This window comes from Gracilinanus agilis, chromosome X (assembly GCF_016433145.1).
Source record: "Gracilinanus agilis isolate LMUSP501 chromosome X, AgileGrace, whole genome shotgun sequence".
NCBI classification, from domain to species: domain Eukaryota; kingdom Metazoa; phylum Chordata; class Mammalia; order Didelphimorphia; family Didelphidae; genus Gracilinanus; species Gracilinanus agilis.
This window is the reverse complement of record NC_058136.1, coordinates 32,609,510-32,632,951: the sequence shown is the minus strand read 5'-3', so window position 1 is coordinate 32,632,951 and position 23,442 is coordinate 32,609,510. Positions and strand designations below refer to the sequence as shown.

At 44.0% G+C, this 23,442-nt stretch overlaps 1 protein-coding gene across 1 annotated transcript in view; it reads left to right on the top strand.

Annotated features, from left to right (window-relative positions):
* LOC123253393 (gamma-aminobutyric acid receptor subunit gamma-4-like) overlaps window positions 1-22,567 on the top strand; it is a 49,500-nt gene extending 26,933 nt beyond the window's left edge. Inside the window, exons 3-8 of the mRNA XM_044682590.1 lie at window positions 9,475-9,695; window positions 10,259-10,341; window positions 12,352-12,489; window positions 15,915-16,067; window positions 20,126-20,331; window positions 21,536-22,567. Coding sequence (XP_044538525.1) covers window positions 9,475-9,695; window positions 10,259-10,341; window positions 12,352-12,489; window positions 15,915-16,067; window positions 20,126-20,331; window positions 21,536-22,567 — 1,833 coding nt within the window. The remainder of the gene's footprint in view (window positions 1-9,474; window positions 9,696-10,258; window positions 10,342-12,351; window positions 12,490-15,914; window positions 16,068-20,125; window positions 20,332-21,535) is intronic.
* The last annotated feature ends 875 nt before the right edge of the window (window positions 22,568-23,442 follow it).

The following is a 23,442-nucleotide window of genomic DNA, read 5'->3' as shown; positions in this document are numbered from 1 at the left end:
TTATCCCAATATTCTGGAGACAGAAGGTACAGTCACCTCTAGAACTCTGCAGGGGACAAGTCGTCCCCCCATTCGTCTCATGACCACACCCACGATGGGACTATTTCTCTGTACCACCACATTTCAACCTTGTACTGTTCTCTGTCCCATGACAACCTCTCCCACCAACTTGCCCCAGGGGCTATTTGGGCCAGTTTACGACTTTGCTCTCCAACAGTTCTAGATTATTCCTTGTTTTAAATGAACAGAATATTAGTTCTAGAAGAGCCCTTAGAGATAAGGTAGCCTAATCCTTTCATTTTTTCTAGAGTAAGAAACTGAGGCCCAGGGAGGAGTAGTTACTTGGCTAAGGTCACACAGCTGGCAACAGAACCAAGGAGGGAAGTTCAAGTTTTCCGACTTATAATTTTGTGCCTATACCACTGCCCCATAATGCCTTTCCCCACAAATGATTATAGATGTACAACCCTACTCCCTGAAAGAACAAATAATGTCCTTCTCCTTGATTGCCCTAGTGGCCCAAGGGGAAAGGCAACTACAGAGGGGCTGGCCTAAGTAAGTCCCATTTTAATGAAGAGTTGATTTGTACCCTGGTGAAAGACCTTGTAGAGGTCACCATACTCGCCTCAAATCCTTGCTGTCTTTCTAAGGCTGCTTACACTCTGACTTGGCACCTCATAGTGACAGAAATGACAAAAACCAATAATGGGAGGGATATAGAGCAGAAGTAAAATAGCCTGCCCTGTCCTGCAGGGACTCACAAGCTCTAGCCCCAAGGTGTCCAGAATTCTCCTCCGCCTTCTTAGCGTCCTATGTCCACAGCTTGGCTGTTTTAATAACAACCTCGTCAGCGAGTGCAGACAGATGGGTCTGCTGGACACCAGTTGCTTGCAGTCTGGCTGATGTCATGTCTAAACTCAAGGACTCTCTGAATTCCCTGGCCACCACTGCTGCTAAGCAGAAGCTAAAAGCTTCATAACTAGGTCATTGGGCTTCTATGCAAAAGGCAAGAGCTCAAAGACTTCCATGACTGGCAAGAAGGGACACTGAAAGCCAAGGACCAAATCTGAGGCCCACTATATAAGGAGGAAATGAGCCCATTGCTAAGGACACATGCAGACAGATGAAAGGGTAGACTCTTAGGAGGCAGCTCTTCCAACCTTCTGCTGCATTTAGGAGTCTCCTTGAGAATGTCCTCTAACAGATAGGGATTCAAGCTTCTATTTAAATACCTCCAAGCACAGGTAGCTCACTATCTCATGAAGAGCAACTCATTCCCATCTAGGATAGTTTATCATGAACAATTTCTTCCTCAAATCAATCCCAAGTCAACTTCCCTGTAGATTCCACCCATTGGTCCTCATTCTGCCCTCTGAAGTCATATAGATAAATCTAATCCTTCTTCTACAAGAGGACCTTTGGAATACTGGAAGGTAATCTCATCCTTCTAAGGCTTATCTTTGCCAAGCCACATATCTCTGCTTTGTACAGCTATTTCTCCCATGCCCTGATAGCCCTTCTCTAAATGTTTTCTAGTTTGATAAGTGATGGCAAGATCTAGAGTCCATAAAGGATTTTGGATTTGGGGGCTAAAAGGGATGTCTTCCTAGGCCCCACAAAGCCCCGAGATGCACTGATTCTTCATCCAAGGTTTGCCTCCACCTGATCCTGCATCACGTACAAAGGTACATCTGAACAGATGTTGTGTTCTGGAGGTGTCCGCTCCAAGCATGTGTAATAAATCTTGCCTTGCCCATGAAATGAGGCGTGGAGGACAGAGCCTAGTGTCATGAACTCCTACCTTCTTCCAGATTGGCAAAAGAATACAAAACATTTTGTGGAGCTCAATGGTTGTTTTGCCTTAATCTCCTCTACTCTACTTAAGTTGTTTGCTGGCCAGCCCAATGAGATTCATGGCAGAATCTGGCTTCTCATCTCTCCCTGCACTTGGAGCTCAAAAAGGAACATGAAGCCTTGAAGAGACTGTATCTACTTTGGATTTTAAGGGGCCTAGGTACCATGAAGGCAAGTTAACGTCAACTTTAAATGTTTTCCCTTAGATATTAGGAGTCAGTTAATTTCCTGTAGATATAGAAGTCAATTATTAATACATTCCTATGTGTGGAAAATACAATCTGGGCCCCAAAACCCTCCACAGATAAGAAAGCCATGAGGAATAGGACAGTACTCATTGGAGAATGTGGACCCCAGCAAGTTGATAAGCAGGTAGAAATGGGGATGCATTCAGGCACTTCAAAAGAGAATGGCAACACAAGCTGGCACTCTTCTCAGTCCTCATAGCTTCAATGGGCAGTCCTTAACAGTGAGTGTTGAGATCTCTCTTGGACATACGGCCTCAGCTCCCCGAGACCTCTGACAACATCTCAAATGGAAAGCTGATGTGAACATCACTAGGATGTCCACAAAATGTTTCCTATCCCTAAAGCATCTGCTGGTTCTTTTATTTTATTTACTTGAACTCAAACCTAGACCCTAACTATGAGTTTTAGTCTCAGGTCAGAAGCATTGGAGTTAATGCCTTTGAGGACTCATATTCAGGGAGTGCTATAGATGGAAAGGCTCTAAGTCATCTTCTAGTCCAACTACTTCATGTTATAGTTTTGGGAACATCAGGAAAGTTTCTCCTTTTCTGAGCATCAAAGTCACTCAATGAGTTAGTGGCAGAAGAAGGACTAGGACTCAGGACTCCACACTCCCATGCCAGCTCCTTTTTGCTATTTTGATCTTGGACTTCCCTTAACAGTGACACAGGAAGATCTGGATCTCGCCCCATCTCCTTCCTCATTTTTCTGCTCTCTTCTAAGCCTAACCTTCCCCATCTACTTTTCTTCCTTCCTCCAAGGAGGTTCTTGAGTAGAAACTAATAAACATGCTTTTTGCATAGGTGAGATAACAGGGAACAAGCTTATCAATTCAATTTTAATAGGTTTGAACTCTACTGCTGTGTTTCAAATTGTACTCTGAGCATGTGTCTTCAAGGCATCAAAATAACCATTGGAAAAAAATGACCTATTCAGGGAAACAACTGATTGTTTATCTACACGATGCCAAATGGACGTGACAGAATCTATGCACTTCACTCATGGAACTACTCTGTCTTTACAATTGACTTGCACGAACCCAACGTGGTTAGGTTCCAACCAGTTCTCCTTCCCAGACTGCCACATGCCCAAGAGCTTCAGTCTATGTACCAGTCTCTCAGTAACAGGAATACTTCTTTCTGCTTGCTTGATCTACGTCACATGAGATTCCCATATGTCAGTTCTTCAGAGATGTGATCCCTTAAGAGAGTCCATTGTGGTTTCAGCATGGTTGAGTGAGGCTACTCACATGTCACGATCAGAGGCTTAGAAGATACCAAAGAGATTTTTTCTGTGGCCTGCTTTGTGGTATGGGGTATATCAATGGCTACCTCTTTACATGATACAGAAATTCCTTAAAGAATGGAAAATGTGATCTGTTTTCAGTCATGGGAAATGGTAATGATAAGATATTCCACGTGACACACAACAGACCTCAGGGCAGTCTAGGAGATAGACTACATTGTATGCAAAAACAAAGCAAAACAAAACAGAAAGAAAAATAGTACTCACATCGCACTTATAATAATACTTAGTGCCCAAAATGAGGGTTCCCTTCCTAGACCCAACTCAGTCAAGGTGGAGAAAGAGGAATCCTTTCAAACAAGGGTTTGTACCAAATGATGAGTTGCAGGTAGTTGACGAGACAGCCTGTGAGCATTTGAATCAAGCAGTCTTGGTCATGATTTGGCATAACCCTGGCAATATTACAGGGCAATTTCTGGAGCTCCAAAGGATTGAGCAGAGTGCAAAGGCCCAGGAGGAATCTGAAAAAACTTTAGCATTTATAGTATTCTTCTGTCTCTTTTAGCCCTTTACTGCTTTTTTACCCCCCAAATTTTTCATTTTACTGATGTCATTTTTCCTTTATATCGAGCATTTCTAGAAAAAAAAAACTCCACAAATCCAAAAACCACCTCAATTTCATTGACTCGTTCCTTAGTCCAAAAAAAGCTTAGCAAACACTGGGTTTGGTGACCACATTGGAAAATAGTCACACACACACACACACACACACACACACACACACACACACACAGAAAAGAAAATGTATACAATATGATATCTGTTGTCTAGGGACATCATGGGATTTCCAGGTATTTCGATTTCTTTTAGTGGTCTTTTCATTTACCTTGCAGTAGTCAGGCAGGTGGTGAGCAGATCCGCTATGGATCAAGTTAAGCCCCAGTGATACAAAGAAAGGAAAAAGATGGTCTCTGCTCTCAAGAAGCTCACGGTCTAATTGTTTGGTGTATTTTTACTCTTTCTCAGTTTATTCAAATCTTCCCATATTTTTTTTAATTCATTCTGTTTGTCATTTCTTTCTGCACAATAACATTCCCTTATATTTAACACAATATAATAGTTTCTTTGGTCATGTCTGAAATGATGAGCACATGTTTTGTTTCCAGTTCTTTTGTTATGAAGAGTGCTGCTAGGAATATTTTGGCGTATGTTGAACGTTTGTTTGTCATTGGCTTCCTTAGGGTAAATGCCTAATAGTGAGTTTGCGGGGTTTAAACAATTTAGTCGCTTTTCTTGCATAATTCCAAATTGATACTTGAAATCACTGGACTAATTCGCAGCTTTACCATCAGTGTTTTAAGGTATCTGCCTTCCCACAGCCCTTCCAGTAATGACTATTCTCTATTTTTCTTTGGTGATCTTTGCCAATTTACATGATGTAAGGTGAAACATCAGAGTTGTTTGAATGTACTCTTCTCTTACTATTAGTAATTCAGAGCATGTTTTCAAAAGGTCAGTTACAGTTTGCATTTCTTCTTTTGAAAAATATCCATATCCTTTGCCCACTTATTTATTGAGGGGATAATTCCTGGAAATACGCATTTGGGCCCGTCTTCTGAATCTTCTGGATACCAGACATTTATTGGTGATACAAAAAAACTTCTACCCATGTTTACCCACTTATCTTCATTTTATTCCTGCAAAAGCTTTTTTTTTCTATTTTTCACATAATTAAAATGGCTTGCTTTGTCTTTACGTTCTCATAATTCTCTTGTTTATATAAGATTTCTCTTCCTGACAATATCCGTGAAAGGTATTGAATCTAAATGTTATAAATTTTTCTTAAAATATGACCTTTTGTATTCAGATTATGTACCCATTTTGAGTTTGGTGTGGTATATGCTAGCCTAGACCCAATCTGTGACAAACTGTTTTCTAGTTTTGCCCAGTGTTCTAGCCAAAACGTTATGAATATTCCCCAGTGTTCTTAGATTTATCAAACACTGGACTATTGCTTTCAGTTGTTCCTGTTTCTTGTTTATCTGTCCTATTTCACTCATCAACTTTTTATATTTAACCAGCATCAGATGGTTTTTAAATAGATAGCTATTGCCTTATGATATACTTTGAATGCTATGTTCCTTTCCTTTGTACTCTCTCAATATTTTCCTTTAGATTCTGGGACTTTTGCTCCTCGGAGTAAACTTTGTTACAGTTTTGTGTCGTTCTGTATACTGTCCACTTGGCAGTTCAATTAGTATGTTATTAAACCTCTAAATTAGTTTAGGAAGTATCATAATTCTTATTATATTGTCATGGACTAATCATGAGAATTGACTATCTCTTTGATTATTTGCATTATGGTTGTATTCATATAAACCTTTCTCATACCTTAGTAGGTTAAAACCCAGATGTTTTATGGATTGTGTCATTATTTCAAATGGAATTTGTTGTATGATTGTTTCTTCCTGGTCTTTCTTATTACTGAATAGAAATACTGATGGTTTCTGTGGATTTATTTGCTTTCCTGCTCCTTTATTGCACCTATTAATCATCTCTAGTTTCTTTGCTGATTCTCCAAGGTTTTCTAGTACGCCATCATGTCTTCAGCAACTATAAATAATTTTGCCTATTATTTTCTGGGTTTTATGCCTTTAATTTTGTTTTCTTATCTTTTTTTCTTTATGTATATTTTGAAATATGACAAAAACTGAGTCAAATGTTTTCATAAATAAATTCTAATAAACATTTAAAGATGAGTTATTATAAAATATGGAGAGAAGATAATTTGCCAGACTTGTTTTATGAGAAAAATATGGTTCTGATATCTAAACCAGGAAGAGACAAAGCAGAGGAAAAGACCTAATACCAGACAAACTAATGACAGAAAATTTGAGTAAAATCTTAGCAAGGAAAGCACAATATATTCAGAAAACAATTCGCTACGGTCAGATTGGATTCATACCAGGGATGTAAGAATGGTTCAATATTAGGAAACAATTTGAATAATTATCCATATAAATCAGTGGTTCCCAAACTTTTCTGGCCTACCGCCCCCTTTCCAGAAAAAATATTACTTAGCGCCCTGGAAATTAATTTTTTTAAATTTTAATAGCAATTAATAGGAAAGATAAATGCACCTGTGGCCATCACCTCACCCCCTGGATTTCTGCAGAACCCACCAGGGGGCGGTAGCACCCACTTTGGGAATCACTGATATAAATCGTACTTATGATCCTATTTCTTGTTCATATGTCTTCGTATGTATGAGAGGGGGGAATGGTAGAGGGAGAGACAGACTACCCTCAATATTTTTCTTAGTAAAAGTTTTGTTCTGAGTTGAGTCTAATGTGAGAATGATGCAGATCATCACAATCTTTTATTTAACATAGCATTTCTGAGGAACTGTTCTCTAACCACCACCCCTGGAAGCAAGTAAGACTCTTGGATTTGTCTGAGTCTTGGACTCTTCTTGTTACATGTTGTCTTCTTGCTCCATCCTTGTGAAAAAGAGAGGGCTCATAATATCAGGGGCAGATTTTTCTTATAAAATACATAATTCATTTATGTTTAAAAATTGGAATAGTAGAGGTTTTTGTTAACATAATGAAGAATATATCCGAAACCACAAATATCTTATATAATGGATAGAGATGTTCACTCTTGCCTATATTATTTAAAAGATTTATAAGATTTTAGAAATCTTATATTTTATATATGTATATAGATGGAGAGAGACTGACAGAGAGAGTATTATGTAGAGAATATTATTCTCTACCTGCGTGATTGGTATGTTGAGTTTGTCAGAAATGCTAGAGATGAAATTGGTCACCAGGCTCAATTAGCATTTCATACATATGCAAGACAAGATGAATTCTCTATGGCAGAGACAGTCAATGCAGCCCAGAGTTCACACACTAACAGGGAAATGCCACTTCATCCTGCTGGCCTTCTGTGCCTCCTCCTTTCTCATCTTCCTTTGCTCTTTCCCAAGATTCCTTTTTCTTCCAGTCTTCCAATCCAAAGACTACCTGAAAAGCAGCCTATCCGTACTCTGCCCTTCACCCCCAGGCCAGCCTCCCCTGATAGCTAAAACTCACACATATACAGATAAAGGCAGAAACTAAGAGAAAAGGTGAGGCGCTCTCTCTCTTTCCCCTCCTATTCCCCCTTCATACACACACAGAAAAATGAACAAAAAATAGGATCATAAGAGAATGAGCTGAAAAGAACCTTAGAGATCAGCCCAATCCCTTGACTTTTCAGGGAAAGAAATTGAGGTTCAGAAATATAATAACTTGCCCAGCTTCACAGAGGTAGTAAATAGCAGAGGAAGGACTAAAAACCAAGCCATCTGATTCTAAATTCAATGCTCTGTTCAGGCTATAGTATCTTCAGTGATGTGGTGAAGTAGGAAGGGCAACCCTTAATAGAGGGAGAACTGAGTCAACAGTACAGCACGTCTGTTAAGAAAGCTCATGCAGTGTTAGGCTACATGAAGAGAGGGATAGCCCTTGGGACAAGAGAGGCATTACTCTTGCCATACTCAGATCAGACTATGTCTGGCATATAGTATGGAATACCATCATTTGGGAAAGATATTGGAAAGCCTCCAGGGAAGACTGTGCCCTCGTCTCTTCCATCTGAACTGTCTATTTGTGATCTCTTTGGCTCCAGTGGATTTAATGATTAGCTCTATGTTGATGATTCTCCAGGATCTATTTATCTAGGCCTAACTTCCCTTCTGACCTCTAGTCTTACAATGGCAAGTACCTATTAGACATCTCAAAGTGGATATTCTCTAAGCATCTCACACAGAATGTATCCAAACTGGAACTTATTATGAGGCTCGTTGAATAGACCTGAATGTGTTGAGCCTGGACAAGCAAAGGGTTGGTGAAGAAAGAGTAGCTGTCTTCAAGTATTTGAAGGGCAGTGACATGGATGAAGGGTTAGATGTATACAACTTGGCCTCGGAGGGTAGAACTAAAAATACTAGGTGAATGTTGCCAAGAGGTAGATTTAGGTTTGATATAAGGAGAAGAGGATCTTCTTCATTATGAGAGCTACCTCCAAATGGAGTGAATTGCTTTGGGAGGTAGTAGGTCCCCTCTCACTGGACATCTTTAAGTAAAGACTAGGTGACCATTTTGTAGAGGTTTTGTAAAGGAGTTCTGATAGGGTGAATAGAGTGCTGCAGGTTATCTTGGGTTTCTTCTAGCTTTCAGACTTGATGATTGTGATCCTTAAGCCTTTGGAGAACTTATGTATCTGGGGTGAGCTGAAGCCCTTAACTCTTCTCTCACATAAGTTATGAACTGCTTCAAAGTGAGGTCCTTCGAGGCCAAGGGCTCATCCAGGAGATGGCATGCTGTGTATTATTTCCTGACCAGGTCTCATGCTCCCAACTGGGTCCTTGAGGCCAAAGGCAATGGATCCTAGAGCTCCCTAATGCACTCAGTCTTGGAATGAGGGATAGAATCTAGGCTTCCTGGTACCATCTGAAACATAGTGTAGTGCGTAGTACATAGGGTTTGAAGTCAGGAAAACCTGTGCTCAAATCCTACCTCAGACATTGACTAGGTTTTGACTCTGGCCAAATGTCTTCATCACTCCATGCCTCAGTTTCCTTACCTGTAAAATGAGGGAACTGGACTCATGGACTTCTGCCATCCTTTCCTTCTCTAAATGTATGCTAATATGGTCTTCCATCTCCCACTGTATGCTACCTCTTTAAATCTTTGAATCTGTTTCCCTATTTATAGAAAGGAAGAAACTGAGCCATGGAGAGACTAAATGTCTTATCCCAAGCCACCAAAGTAGATGATGAAGGAAAAACTAGAATCATGAGATTGCAGGTTATAGAGCTAAAAGAGATTTCGGTTAGCAAGGTCAACCCACTCCCCCTGAGGAAACTGAGGCCCAGAGAGGATGAAATGGCCTTCCTGAGGTCCCAGAGGTGACAAAAAGAAACAGATTCAGGAACCAAGCCTTCTGGGTTCCTTTCCAGGACTCTTTCTACCTGCTACACTGCTTCCTAGGCCCCTGTGATGGGGTAGTCCCTGTGTTTCTGTCCTGGCTCTGCCATGTAGGGGAATTTAATGAGCCTTCCCTTTCTTTGTGTTAGGAATACACCATTGACATCTTCTTTGCCCAGAGCTGGTATGATCGCCGCCTCCGCTTCAACAGTACCCTTAAAGCTCTAACTCTGAACAGCAACATGGTAAGCCGCATCTGGATCCCGGATACCTTTTTCCGGAACTCCAAGAGGGCCGACTCGCACTGGATCACCACACCCAATCAGCTACTGCGCATCTGGAATGATGGGAAGGTTCTTTACACCCTTAGGTATGTGGAATATTGGAGGATTCAGGGATAGGGACGTGCCAACAGATAACAGTTCAGAGTACTTGGTTTGACTTCATTAACTGACTGGCCCCTTCTTGACCAGTGGTTAATGTGCAAAAAGACCTGGCTTTGGCATTGTTTCCTAGAGGGAGTTGGCCACCCCTGGATTATGACCCCCCTAGTGGGGACCCCAGTGATAGTCAGGGGAGTGGGGAGGGATAATAGGATTTGAGGTAGGAAAGAATCTTACAGGCCACCTGGTTCAATCCTCTCACATTATAGAAGAGAAAATGGATACCTACAGAAGGGAAATAACTTGCCTAAAGGCACACCAGTGATTTTATATGGGTAGTAAGTGGTAGAGTCTCAATTTGAATCCTAGTTGTCTGACACAACAGTCAGCCCGGTCAGAGTTCTAAGCCAGAACATGGATGATATGGGGCGCTAGATGATTTGCGAGCTCCCTTGCAGCTATAACCCTAAGATTCCATGAGTCTAGGATGCTGGCTAGCTGGAAGAATAAATCCTTGGGCTTACAAGGCCTCTCTGTCCCGCCTTTCCAGGCTGACCATAGAGGCTGAATGTCTCCTCCAGCTCCAGAACTTCCCGATGGACACCCATTCCTGCCCTCTCATCTTTTCTAGCTGTAAGTACCTGCTCGGGAGCTTCCCTTCTCTCTTACTGATCCCTGGGTCCCTGGGGCCTGAGAGCTTTCCCATTCGTTAGAATTCCTGTTGACGTTCTGTCGGTACCAGCCTCCTCACCTGGTGGTACTGGCACAGTACTGGGACCCTTCTTCCCAAGCCCTTTGGCATTTTATTACATAGACTGAAATAGACCTCAAAGGAAGAAGACCAGCAATTTCCTCAGTCTACCTCAGCTAGTGGGGGCTAGTGCCTCTGGAAACCTGACTACCAAAGGGTCCCAGAGGGGTAATGTGCTCACTTGATGGGCCACAGGCTCAGTGATGATGATGATGATGGGGCATTTCTCATGCCTTCAGTGATTTTCTGATGAGGCCTGTTTCACATCCAGCTATTGATCTCTCTGTCTATTTGATACCCATCACTTTAGGGCAATGGCAGGCCGATCGAACTCAAGCTTCAGAAATGGCCGAGATAACTAAACAGCTAGAGTCAGGCAGCTGGTCAACAAATATTGCTGCCAGGGCACCTACTCTGTAGTAAAGCCCTGTGCTCACCACTGTGGGAGCTCTTCATACAAGAAAGTTATGTTTTCTGCCCTTGGGGAATGGACGTTTAGCTAAGAAGACAAGATCAATGCATAGGAAAAATTGAATGAATACAAAATGAGAGAGACAGACAGACAGAGAGACTGGATGTATACACCCTTAGAGATCATCTCTCATTTTACAGAGGAGGAACCAAATGCCCAGAGTTCAGTGACTTGCCCAAGGTCCCATAGGTGGCAAATGGCAGGGCCAAGATTCAAAGCCAGATCCTTGGCCCCCACATTAAGCACGCACACAAAGTACAGGAAGTGTCAGGAAATTGTATGTGCCTAGTGCCAAGAGAATGGTACAGCTAGTGAATATGGGAGGAGCTAGAGGGAGGGCGGGAACACTGGAACTTGGCTGGTGAAGACTTCATAGATGGGTTGAGATTTCTCCATTTGGTTGAAAGGGGCGGCATGAAAAATGGCCAGAACAGTGGAGTTTCAAGAAGCGCAGTTTCGAAGAGGTAGTGGGGGAATTGGGGATCGGTTCCTGTGCCTTTTCCCACATTGGTTGTTATCCAGCGTCAGGGATACCTGGAATATTAGTGGAAGCCTGGGTCCAGGTTTGGGGCAGAGGGGTTTAAAATAGAAGGCCTCCCAAACGGAGCCCTTGATCAGAATGACAACGTTCACGGCAGGTGGAGCCTGTATGAGGCCAGAATCTAAGGGAGGAGTAATCCAATGTGGCTCCTATTGCCATGCAGGTTTACAGCTGTTTTGAAGTCATTGTAGTGACCACACACACTAGCCAGAGTCCCCCTGGGGTGTTTTGGCTAAAAGTGACCAGAAGGCAAGCAGAGCGAGTCTGAAAGTGACAGAGAGAGCTCCCTGGCACAGGGGAGGTCCAGCAGGGGAATAATAGAGAGCAAATGCCACTGACAAGGAGAAGCCTGAGGCCAGCTATAGAATATGGAGAATAATTTAATTTTTATTGGGCTTAGTTCTTCCACTTCACTCTTGGTTAAATGATATGAAAAAGCTCAACTTCCAAGTGGGAGGGACCAGTGTCTGAATTTTATGCCAAAAGAGTAGCAGGATAGTGGAAAGGGCAAGGATATGGAGTTAAAGGGCTCGAGTTCAAGTCCCAACTCAACCTCAGGGTTGGAGGGCCAGTAAGTGGCAGTCACTTAACCATGTGGGCCTTGGTTACCTTTTCTATAAAATGGGGCCTGGATCTCTTGCATGAACTGTGCAATGCTCTAGAAGCAGAGTCCAGCCCCAAGATAATGGCAAAAAGTCTCTGGGATGTTTGAAGAATGGAGAGTCTTTCCTGGGCCATGCCACGTATCTCAAATACACATGACAGCTACATCTTTGGGTCACAAGACTGCAGAGGGTCAGACAACTAAGCAGGTTTCATTCAAGCAAGCCTCTCAAGTATATAACCCTCAGTCTCTTTTTGGCCTCTCCCATTTTCCAGATGGTTATCCGGCTGAAGAGATCGTTTACCGTTGGAGGCGCTACTCCATTGAAGTATCAGACCAGCGTTCCTGGAGGCTCTACCAGTTTGACTTTACAGGACTGCGGAACACATCGGAAGTCCTCCGGACTGGTGCTGGTAAGGCAATCTTGCAGCTCAAAGTGCAGTTGATGGTGGAGAGAATCAAGGATAAGTCAGGGCTAAAAGAGAGCCAAGAGCAAGTCAAAGCTGGGGAGCGGGGAGGAGGGGAACCACCCACCAGTGCCCCCTAGAAGTGAACTGAAAGGTCTCTGGGTAAAAAGCAGAGAGGAAGAACAAAGCACTTGGATAAGGGAAATAACTTACCCAGAGCAGCAGAGCAGCAGATTAGGGATTTGAACCCAGGTAGTCTGCCTCCAAATCTAACATTTCTTATACTGCGCCACTCTGGGGGAAAACCCTGATGCAGTAAGGCAAAGAACCACCAGAAGCTGAGTCTGTGTTCGGGGTCTGCTAAAAGTTTTAGGGTTGGTTACTTATTCCAAACTGTAGCTAATGAGCTCCGGTCCCCAAGTTTTCAGTCAGAACCCTGGTCTTGCAAGAAAGCATAATATGCTACACACCAGCAACTAGGAAGTCAGACCAGTGAGGCTTCCTGCTGTCTCAATCATTTATGACTTATTCATAGTCACTTGGCTTTTTTGGCCACCCAGGAAGCACAGAGTAGATGCACTAAGTTGGCTTCCTTCCTCAGTCCCAAAGGATTTCCATCTCAGCTTTTCTTAGCAAAGGAAAAAAAAATTCTTCTCTGGCCCCAGAAGAAACTAAATATAAATAGAAAAGGTCGATGGGGTAATAAATCCATCTGTAGCAAGAAAATATTAACTCGGCAAAGAAACAGCCCCAAACTGATGAGCTACTAGCTGTGAGAAGATTTAAGTTGTTAAGTTGGGACGCGTTAAATTGTGGCATGAGCCTCTGATTGAGAGATGAGAACCTGTGAACCTGGCCTGAAGCACAGTGGAGCTAACGCAGAGGCTGAAAATAGAAAGGGAGAGTTAGAAACCTGGTATTCCAAGAACCTCAAACCACAAGCACTCTAGCCCAGACTGCCCACATCCCAGACAGTAGACAACAGAAGCACCCAGGACCCCACAAGCCATGATTCTCACTTCTTATCTCAAAACAAAGAATGGTCATAACCTTGGGTCTGGAAAAATTTTGTGAAGTCTTTCCATGCCTGTCTTGGAAAGCAGACAGTTGGGAGATGGCAATGGCTGGTGAAAAGTCCTAGAATCACAGAATTTTAAGAGTGAGGATCGATCAGCCATCCAACGTATACCAGGAAAGGGAAATCCATATAGCAGCCCACCAAAAAGTGGTCACCTAGGTTTTAACTTGAAAACATTCAGGGAGGAGAAATCAACTCTTCCCTTGAAGATAGCCCATTCCACATCAAGACAACTCTCATATTAAGGAAGGATCTATTTTTCCATTATGTCATGTCTAAATTTGCTCCTTGGCAACTTGAAGACACCGTTCCTGGTTCTGCCCTCTAGAAGCAAGCAGAGAACATATCTAATCTCTCACATGACCATCTTTCAAGATCTTGAAGTCAGACATGATGCTCCAAAAGCAGCAGCAGCCTTCTTTTCTCCATTTTGAACACCCATTTCCTTCAACTGATTCTCATAATGCATCCTGGTAGTCTTCAGCATACCCTCTAGCTTACAATTCTGATACTCACATAATCCCCAACTGAATAATATACTACAAAAGCATAGTTTGGCCATGGCAGAAGACCATGAGACTATTTGCCTCCCATTCCTGGACACTCTGCTTTCTTGGCCTCCACATCACAAGAGATGTCAAGGATGTAGTTGTCATGTATCTTCTCCAATCAAGGGGTAGTTTCAAGATGGTGGCGTGGGCATGGAAGAGACATTCTGGTAAGAACGAACATCTGTGTTCATGTACTTCTTTATATAACTGGCTTGGTCCTAGATCCCCTTGGAGACTCAACTGGGGCAAGTGTATCCATAATGAAATTATGTTCACCCAAGAAGAAGTAGACTCTTCAAGGTAAAGGTGGAGGAACTTGGACAACTGGTGAAAATACTTCAAATTTATCCCTGAGGTTGTGTTAATTCAGTTGTTTCCTCTCCTTCAGAGAACAATGATAGTTCACAAGTAATTGGAGATCCTTTGAGAGGGCCAAGGCCAAATTCTCAAATTCTCAGAGCTGTGGGTAGGACAATCTCCCCTCCAAAATATCCCTTTCCTGCCCCAAGTCCCTTCCCCTTCTTTGGGCTTCAACATCCTTCTCTATAAAAATGAGGAAGTGAGAGAAGATGATCTTTTGGGTCCTTTCCAGCTCTGAAATCACAGGGGTCTCTGAAATGATTTATCTACGTTCTGTGGGATCAATAGTGTCTGAAGTCAAGGATGAAGCTGGATTCAGAGTTGCAACTAGAAAATTAGGCATCTGGGACAAATCTACTTGAAATAGTGGAGTCTGGTGGCCAGATTTGGCCACACGTGCAGTTTTCGTAGAAGAAGAGATGACTCCTAAGACATCCACTCATTTGTCCTATAATAGGGCTCACCTTCCCCTTCAAGTACTGCATGAGAAGAGTGATCTCCAGAAAACGGAAGGGAGCATACAAGCAAGGAAGTATAACCCCTCCAGATGTTGATCCCTGGGACGAAGCTCCAGCTTTGCTACTCTGGTTCTGGCTCTAGTCGCATTGTCTTGAAATCTGAGCATCTTTAAACAGTGAGCCGACCTAAATGACTGAGTAAATTTTCTACTTTCCATTCTGCTGTTCTGATGTTACGCAAATACAGCCTTGGAGTTCACAAGCTCTGTTTCTCAGCTCAGTCTCTAGAATGAGCCTATTATACCATCCGCTCTGCCTGAAGACCAGCTGGCTAGGGTGTCTTAAACATATGCTCAAACATCAGTAAATAGAGAATTCTGCCAACAGTTAGAGACACACAGACAGAGAGAGTAAGAGAAAGACAGAGGCAAAGAGAAGAAAAAGAAGGAGGAGGAGGAGGAAGAGAAGTTGTCAAAGTTATCAGCTTAATCCAGAGGACAAAGCAATTGGAACCAAAGGATAAACAATGGCCTAGCTGGGATAGCCCTGACCAAGACTGAGATAAGAGTCCAGACCTCCTGGAAAAGAATCTGATTCCTTTTAGCAAGGAAGCCCTTCAGCACAAAGAAGGGCTAAGATTCCAAGGTGGCAGTGAGAGGTTATGGAAAGGGTTCAGGTCTAGGAATTAGGAGACCTATGTGTGTAAACTCAGAAAACTCATCTATCTAGCTGTGTAATATTGGGCAATCCTCCTCCCCTTTCTGATCCCAGGAAAAAGAAATGATAGTAATGATGGCTATGAAGTCCTTTTACCCTACTATGAGTCTGAATGCTAGGCAGGATATTTTGCATTCAGCTGAAAAAGAAGCTGAGCTTGCCACTGAGAGAAAAGAGGTTTCGGAGATGGCCATTTTCCAAAAGATGGATAGGACCAAAGTAGAGACCAACATTTTAGTACTTTAACAAGCTTTTTGTGTCTTCCAGGTGATTACATGGTCATGACTGTTTCGTTTGACCTAAGCCGGCGGATGGGCTATTTTGCCATTCAGACCTATATCCCTTGCATATTGACTGTGGTACTCTCTTGGGTTTCCTTTTGGATCAAGAGGGATTCCACTCCTGCTAGGACATCCTTGGGTAAGTGGGATTCCCTTGAGCATCTGAGCAGTATAGGCATATGACCACAGTCTAGCTTCTTTGTGGAGGAAAGGGCAGCAATCTAATTGGGGTTGTTGCAGGAGAGTGAGAAGAGTGGCTTAGGGAGTCTAAAGAACTGGATACTAGACTCAGCTCTATCACTTACTGTGTGACCTTACCCCACCATGAGTCTCAGTTTCCCCATTTGTAAAATGAAAGACCTGAACTAGATGCTAAGGGTCTTTCCAGCCAGCACATTCAAGGATTCCATGATCCATTAATAGGAATCCCGCTTGAACAACTGTAGACAGTTAGACGATGGTCTACCATAAAAGTACTTTTTAGGGCTGAAAAGCCTAGGATTGAAGTGGGAGGAGGAGGGGGAATGAGGCAGATACTGGCACAAGAAAGAAGCAGCATCCATCATGATATTTTCTTCACATTGGAAAATTGTTTAGTGTGGCTGTTTGTGATCCAAATTCTGGATATCTTTGCTCTCTGGGATAAAGGACAGTTATTAGGTAAAGTGAAATAGCTGTAAGAGAGAGAAAGAAAATGGATTGTAGCCTGTGTACAGAACAAGAGGAGAATATAAGAAAATGGCCGTGAGAGGGTATAGATGTCGAGGCACCAATCCCTGGCATAGATCATTAAGAAATAAGCATGGGGAGGTCCTAGGCTCAAATCCGGCCTCAGACACTTCCCAGCTGCGTGACCCTGGGCGAGTCACTTGACCCCTATTGCCCATCCTTACCACTCTTCCACCTAAGAACCAATACACAGAAGTTAAGGGTTTAAAAAAAAAGAAATAAGCATGAGGTAATTAAGGTGTTTGAGTGTTGACCCTTCTGAGTGATTTTGTTTCTAAAATGAGTGAATCACTCTTTGAATTGTGAATTTTTGAATTGGGAATTTGAATTGGGAAAAGTGTGTTTTGGGGTCAGACAAGACAAACCTTCTCTACTTATGTAGCCTCCTCAGAAAGACATGCATCTATGAGTCCTAGAGTTGAATCTCAGAGAGTGAGGCAAAGATTTGGGAAGCATTGACAAGAGAGCCATCATAGATGCTGAACATCAGAATGGTATGATTCTGGGCCCCCAGTAGTCTCTACAGAAGAAAAAAAAAGAGTACATGGGGAGAAGCTAATAGGCCAGAATTCTCAAGTGAGAATGAGTCATGGCAAGTGATAAAATGTTTAGTGTGTGGGACTGTCAGCAGGAGAAATGGATAAAGTGATATTTCCAAACATAATCTCAATTCGCAAACATTCATAAAGTACCTACTATGTTCTAGGAACTGTGCTAGGTTCTTAAGGTTACAAAGACAAAAAATGAAACAATTTCAGTAGTCAGGGATGTTATATTCTAATATGTCTCACAATTCTTCCATATAGTTCATTCTCTCTAGCCCTCTCCCTCTCTCTTTCTCTCTCTTTCTCACACACACACACATACATACATACACACAGTCGGTCAGTCTAGACTAGTAACTAAGCAATAGATGGTTCACCCCTTCTTCTCATCCAGATCAATTTTCTGGAATGAATCACTAGGGTTGGCAGCTTCAGTAGTGGTTTGGAAGAACATGTCATGTGGATCCATGATATCTGCATGCTGCAGGATCTCTGACTCTCACGTAGATCCACCCCAACACCAGGCCTTTCTGCTTGATTGATGCAGCAGTATCAGATATATACCCTCTTGCTGCTGCCATTATTCTCTGACTCCAGTGGCAATGGAAATTGCCATAATCACACTTGGCTAATTGGCTGCTCCACATTTTCTCCAGGAACTACTGGTTACTCCTTCCCCCCATTGCCATGGTGATCACCTGAAAGCCTGGGGCTGGTGGGTAAGGGTGACAGAACAATTACTCCTACGAATGTCAATTTGAAAACAGGAATTGGGACAAAGGACCAAGGAGCCAGAGGAGGGCAAAAGTTGGGGCATCTTGGTGGAAATGAGGCACAATTGGACCTTCTTCAAAGGAGTCCATCAAAAATCCATGTCTGAGCCCGTGTCCCCTTTGGGAATACCAACTTTCCCACTCATCCTCTGCTCCCAACAATAAACAAGGCTTTCAAACTTCTGGCCAGGGCCACCTAGATTTTCCTCTTCCAGGCAATCAGCTAGAGAGTTCCAGGGATAGAAAGAGGGACTAGGGTTAGGGAAGGCTTGAGAGATGGAAGATGAGGTCTAGAACCAGAACAGTGAGACTATTTCATAAGAGCAAAACAAAAAAATATTAAGGGAACATGAAAACTAGGAGAATGGTAAAGGAAGCAGGTCAAGAGGAGTGAGGCCTTAGGGTGGCAGAGGGAGTACCCAAGTCTCTCCTTGAGGACTTTGGGCAAGGTTGTTCCATTTGGTTGTTCCAAATGGGCCTCATTTCTCTCCTCTGTAAAATGACAGGAGGAGAAGGAGTCTTCTGAGATGTGCATATATGGAGGTGGGGGACCTTAGTTTGACTGCCTAGGAGATCTAGGGCAAATCACTACATATTTGCACACCTTGTTGATCTCACCTGTAATTATACTAATATTAAGAATAACAGTTATTTCTCTGGCCCTTTAAGGCTCACAAAGCACTTTATATATGCTATCCCATTAGATCCTTGTAACAATTCTGTTAGGTACGTGTTATTATTGTCCCCATTTAAAGATGAATTAAGGTCTCTGGGGTGGGGAGAGAAAATCTGAATTTTAAAATGTCAAAAAACAATTGTCCAAAAATTGTTTCTACAGGTGACTGGAAAATAAAATCATTTAAAAGGTGCACAATAGAGCTACAACTAGAAGCCAAGCATTCATTCAAAAGCATTCATTTAGTGCCCACTACAACCAGGAACAATCTTTTCTTTTCAGCTCCCTCTCCCTCATCTATTCTATGCCCTTTCCAGTGGCTTCCATCTGCCACTCAGAGTCCTTCAGTAACAACCGCCTGCTAACTAGGTGGGGCAGAAAATTTTACCCCTGGTTCCAAGGCGCTTGGCTACTTGAGCCCACACTAATTTGCCATTTGTGCCTCTCAGTGTCCCAGGATGCATTTCCCAGTTTAGTCTTACAAAGTCAGGGACCACGGAATCCTAGAGTTTGAATTGAAGGGGGACCTTAGAAAGTATCCAGGCCAGTCACCTCAGTTGACAGTGTTGAAGCAGAGATGAAGCAGCTTCCTCACAATCCTATAATGTGATCCTCAAACTTAGTGTCTCAAGGCTGGAGCATTTTTGCCCAATCCAGCACCCTGTCCCTCCAGATAGGTAGGTTCTGCTTGGTCCCAGAGGGAAGAACATGGAAACTCCCTGTGGAGAAGTTCTCAAGGCAGAACATTCCAAAGATCCCTTGCCTTTTCATGGAGGGCAGAGATCCTCTGGGTTCAACACATTGAATCACCAGATCAGCAGTGACAAATGTTAAGATGGTGTAATGGAAAGCACCACGAATGATTTCAGTCATAGAAAGGGAACAGACAGTTTTCAGAGGTCACAGAATCCTAGACAGTTAGACCCCTGAAATTGTCTGCTCCTGACGCATGCTTGTGTGCCTCTTTAGCCTCCCTTGGTACAAAGTCCATCCTTGTATCCAGCTGTATACAGCTTCCTTGGAAAGCCCTGTTCTGCCCTCTAGGGCCAAGCAGAACCTGCTTATTTGGAAAGCCGGGGTGGTGGATTGGACGAAAATGCTAAAGCCTTGGGGTCAGAAAAGACAAGGTTGAAATGTCAGCCCTATTGCTCACACTCACTGTGTGGATAAGATGGTTCATCTCTCTCTCTGTGCCCCAGTTTCCCCATCTATAAAATGAGGTGGTTAAAGTGGATCTTAGAGGAGGAAATTGAGGGCTAGAATTAGCTAAGGCCACACTGGTATGAATCCGTAACAGCAGCAGAGCAGGATTCAAACCCAGGTCTTCAGACTCAAAGCATCAGTCTATCCAGCACACCGTGCTGCCACTGCTTCTCCCTTTGGAAGCATTAAATCATCCCCTCTCTTCCACCTAGGAACTGGCTTTCGATTTGCTCACTAACTCCTGCCACTGACAGTATTCTTGGCTTTTCAGGGATCACCACCGTGCTTACCATGACCACCTTGAGCACCATTTCCCGAAAGCACCTCCCCCGTGTTTCCTATGTGACCGCCATGGACCTCTTTGTCTCCGTGTGCTTCATCTTTGTCTTCGCCGCCTTGATTGAGTATGCCACACTCAACTACTTGGTGGGAAACAGGAGGCTGCTAGCGGGCAGCAGCAAGCGGAAATCCAGGCCTGTAAGTCAGGTGCCAAGGTTGAAGAAGGGAGGGCATCAGTGTTGAGGTCATGAAACGATGGGGAGAAGTTGGGAGGGAGAGTCAGGTCTTCCCCACCTATCCCAGGAGTCTAGTCCACTCTAAGGGAGTTCCCCCCAAACCTCCACCCATTCCATGATTATCTCGACCTGGATAGTGTCCATAGCCTAAAAGCAGGGGAAGGAAGAGGGTAGAGGCAGTCACATCCCCTAGAGGCCAACTGAGGATGCATCTAAGCGTATGAAATTATTGCCTTTGGAATAAGTGTTAGGTTGGAGAAGAGGAAAGTAGAGAGTTGTCCCAGCATAGTCCAGTTTTCCCTCACTGGAGGCCTTGAAGCAGAGGCTGATAAATCACCTTTAAGGTTACCGGTTGTGGAGGGAATTCCCTTTTTATGTATAAGCTGAACAGTCTGGCTGAGGTTCCTCTCTACTCTGCCATTCTGGGAGAAGAGGATAGGGTGAAGACGAGGCGGCATCAAGTTTCTGGCTCTGGGCTTGAGGCCCCTCAGTTTCTTAGAGATTCCAGCTTGTCCTTGGAATTAATCCAAGAGGACTTTGGGCCCAGGGGGTTTTCCTCTTCTAAAATGTTCATCTCTTAACCCCTAAAGAAGTCTGGCTCCTGCTTTTAGGCCTTCCGGGAGTCCTCTACAGGAGAGCCCCTTCCAGCCTTGTTTGTCTTTTTTGGAAGCTGAGCAAACTGACTAGACATTAAATTACTCGCCCAAGGTTTCTCAGCTCTAAGGGAAAACCTTTGCAAGCCCTAATTCCAAATGCATCCCCATTAAAAAGGCAGTATCTTCTTGGAGTTCCTGTTAAGGGAGATGACCTAGACTGGGCCCTAGAGAGAATGAGAACTCTAGGTTTAGGTGTCTATTGTCCTGACCCAAGTAGTGAATAAAAGAACGGGTCATTTGTTGCTGACTCAGAGATATAGCCAAATGTAGCCTCAGAAAAATGTAGAGTAGAAAGGATGTCTAGTTTAACCCCTTTCCCACCTTTTCTCCCAGGGGTCTCCTCCCCGCCCCACTCCACCCATTTGACAGATAGGGAATCTGAAACCCAGAGGAGAAAAATGATTTGTCCCAGCTAATCAGTGGTGGCTGGGGTTGGGGGTGAGGCTAAAAAAGTCCAAGGCTTGGGAAGTACTGATTCCTCCTTTCTTTTTGTCATCTGCTTCATTTCAGCGTCCTGCCAGCGCCAGGGCTATTGCCAGTGCCAGGGCCATTGCCAGTGCCAGGGCCAGCCCCCGGGCCAGCCCTAGGGCCAGCCCCAGTACCAGCATCAGTCTTGGTGCCGCTCTTGGTGCCAATATCAGTGCCAGTGCTGGCCCCAGCCTCTGTACCAGTGTTGGTGCCGGTGCCGCTTTTGGTGCTGGTCCTGGTGCCACCTTTGGTGCTGGTGCCACTTTTGCTGCTAGTCCTAGTGCCACTTTCGGTGCTGGTGCCACTTTCGGTGCTGGTCCTGGTCCCATTTTGGTTGCTGGTCCCAGTGCCCCTTTTGGTGCTGGTCCCAGTCCTACTTTGGTTGCTGGTCCCACTCCCACTTTGGTTCCTGGTCCCAGTGCCACTTTTGGTGCAGGTCCCGGTGCCGCTTTTGGTGCTGGTCCCAGTCCCACTTTGGTTCCTGGTCCCACTCCCACTTTGGTTGCTGGTCCCACTCCCACTTTGGTTGCTAGTCCCACTCCCACTTTGGTTGCTGGTCCCAGTCCCACTTTGGTTGCTGGTCCTGGTGCCACTTTTGGTGCTGGTCCCACTCCCACTTTGGTTGCTGGTCCCAGTCCCACTCTTGGTGCTGGTCCTGGAGCTACTCTTGGTGCTGGTCCTGGAGCTACTCTTGGTGCTGGTCCTGGTGCCACCTTTGGTGCTGGTGCCAATGCTGGTGCCACTTTTGGTCCTGGTACTGGTGCCAGTGTCAGTGGCATGCCTGCCTTCACTGCCATCACTATTACCAGCAGCATGCCCTGGGTCCCGGATCGAATAGAGGAAGAAGACGATGATGATGATGAGGATGAGGAAGAACAGGAGGAGACCACTTGCTGCCCAGGGAAGGAATGTCAGCAGTTCTTCTGCTGCATTGAAGATTGCCAGAGAGGCACATGGAGGGAAGGCCGTGTCCGCATCCACATCTCCCGCCTGGATACCTACTCTCGAGTCTTCTTCCCCACTGCGTTCCTACTGTTCAACGTAGTGTATTGGATCGCTTATCTGTACCTCTAAATGGCCTGTCTGTTTCCATGGGGAGAGGCTGCCGATGATAATCTGGAGGGGCCCCCCAATCATGGCCAATGGGGAAAAGAAGCAGCTGGAAATGTTCTTGTCTTGTATCTTTTTTGCTACTCCCCAGCTAACCCTTCCAAGATCTTGCTTTTGCAAGATCTTGGCTCTGTATCCTTGTCCCTTGGGGTGACCCAGACACCTCCGAAGAAGGCTCCTTGTCCTCTTCCTTCTATCATGTATCTTGATCTTGGTTGATAGGACCTTGGATAAGTACCTTCTCTTTGTGCCTCAAGCTTATTTGATTTGGAATGAGGACCTGGATTTGAATCCTCTGTCAAATGAGGGCCTTGGTCTAGGTCACTGGACCATAGATCTTGAGATAGAAGAAACTTTAGAGGTCATCTAGTCCTCATTTCATAGAAGAGAAAAAACTACGGCCCAAAGAGAATAATGACATGCCCAAAGTTACACAAGTAGTAAGCAGCAGAGATTCCAATCATGATCCTCTGATGTCAAATCCATCACTCTCCCCACTTCTCCATGATAGCCCTGAATGAGCACAAAATTCCCTTCCTGCTCTTTCTGAGGTAGCAAGAGAGGAGGAGTCCAGAGAATTCAGAAGCAAGGAAGCCAGCAGAAGCTGCATTCAGAGATGAAAGGCAAGAAAGTGAAGGATCACTGACATGTTACTGAGGCGGGCCATTGGGCATTTTGCCCTTGGCACTGCTTGGGTGTCACTGAGAGTTAAGCTGAAGGATTCCACCCTCACCTAGGACTTTCCAAAATAATCATTTATTCCCTGGGCTGTGTTTCTAAAACAAACCAGACAGATTTGGTCTTGAGGATTCAAGGCTCATAGAGCCCAACTATCTATA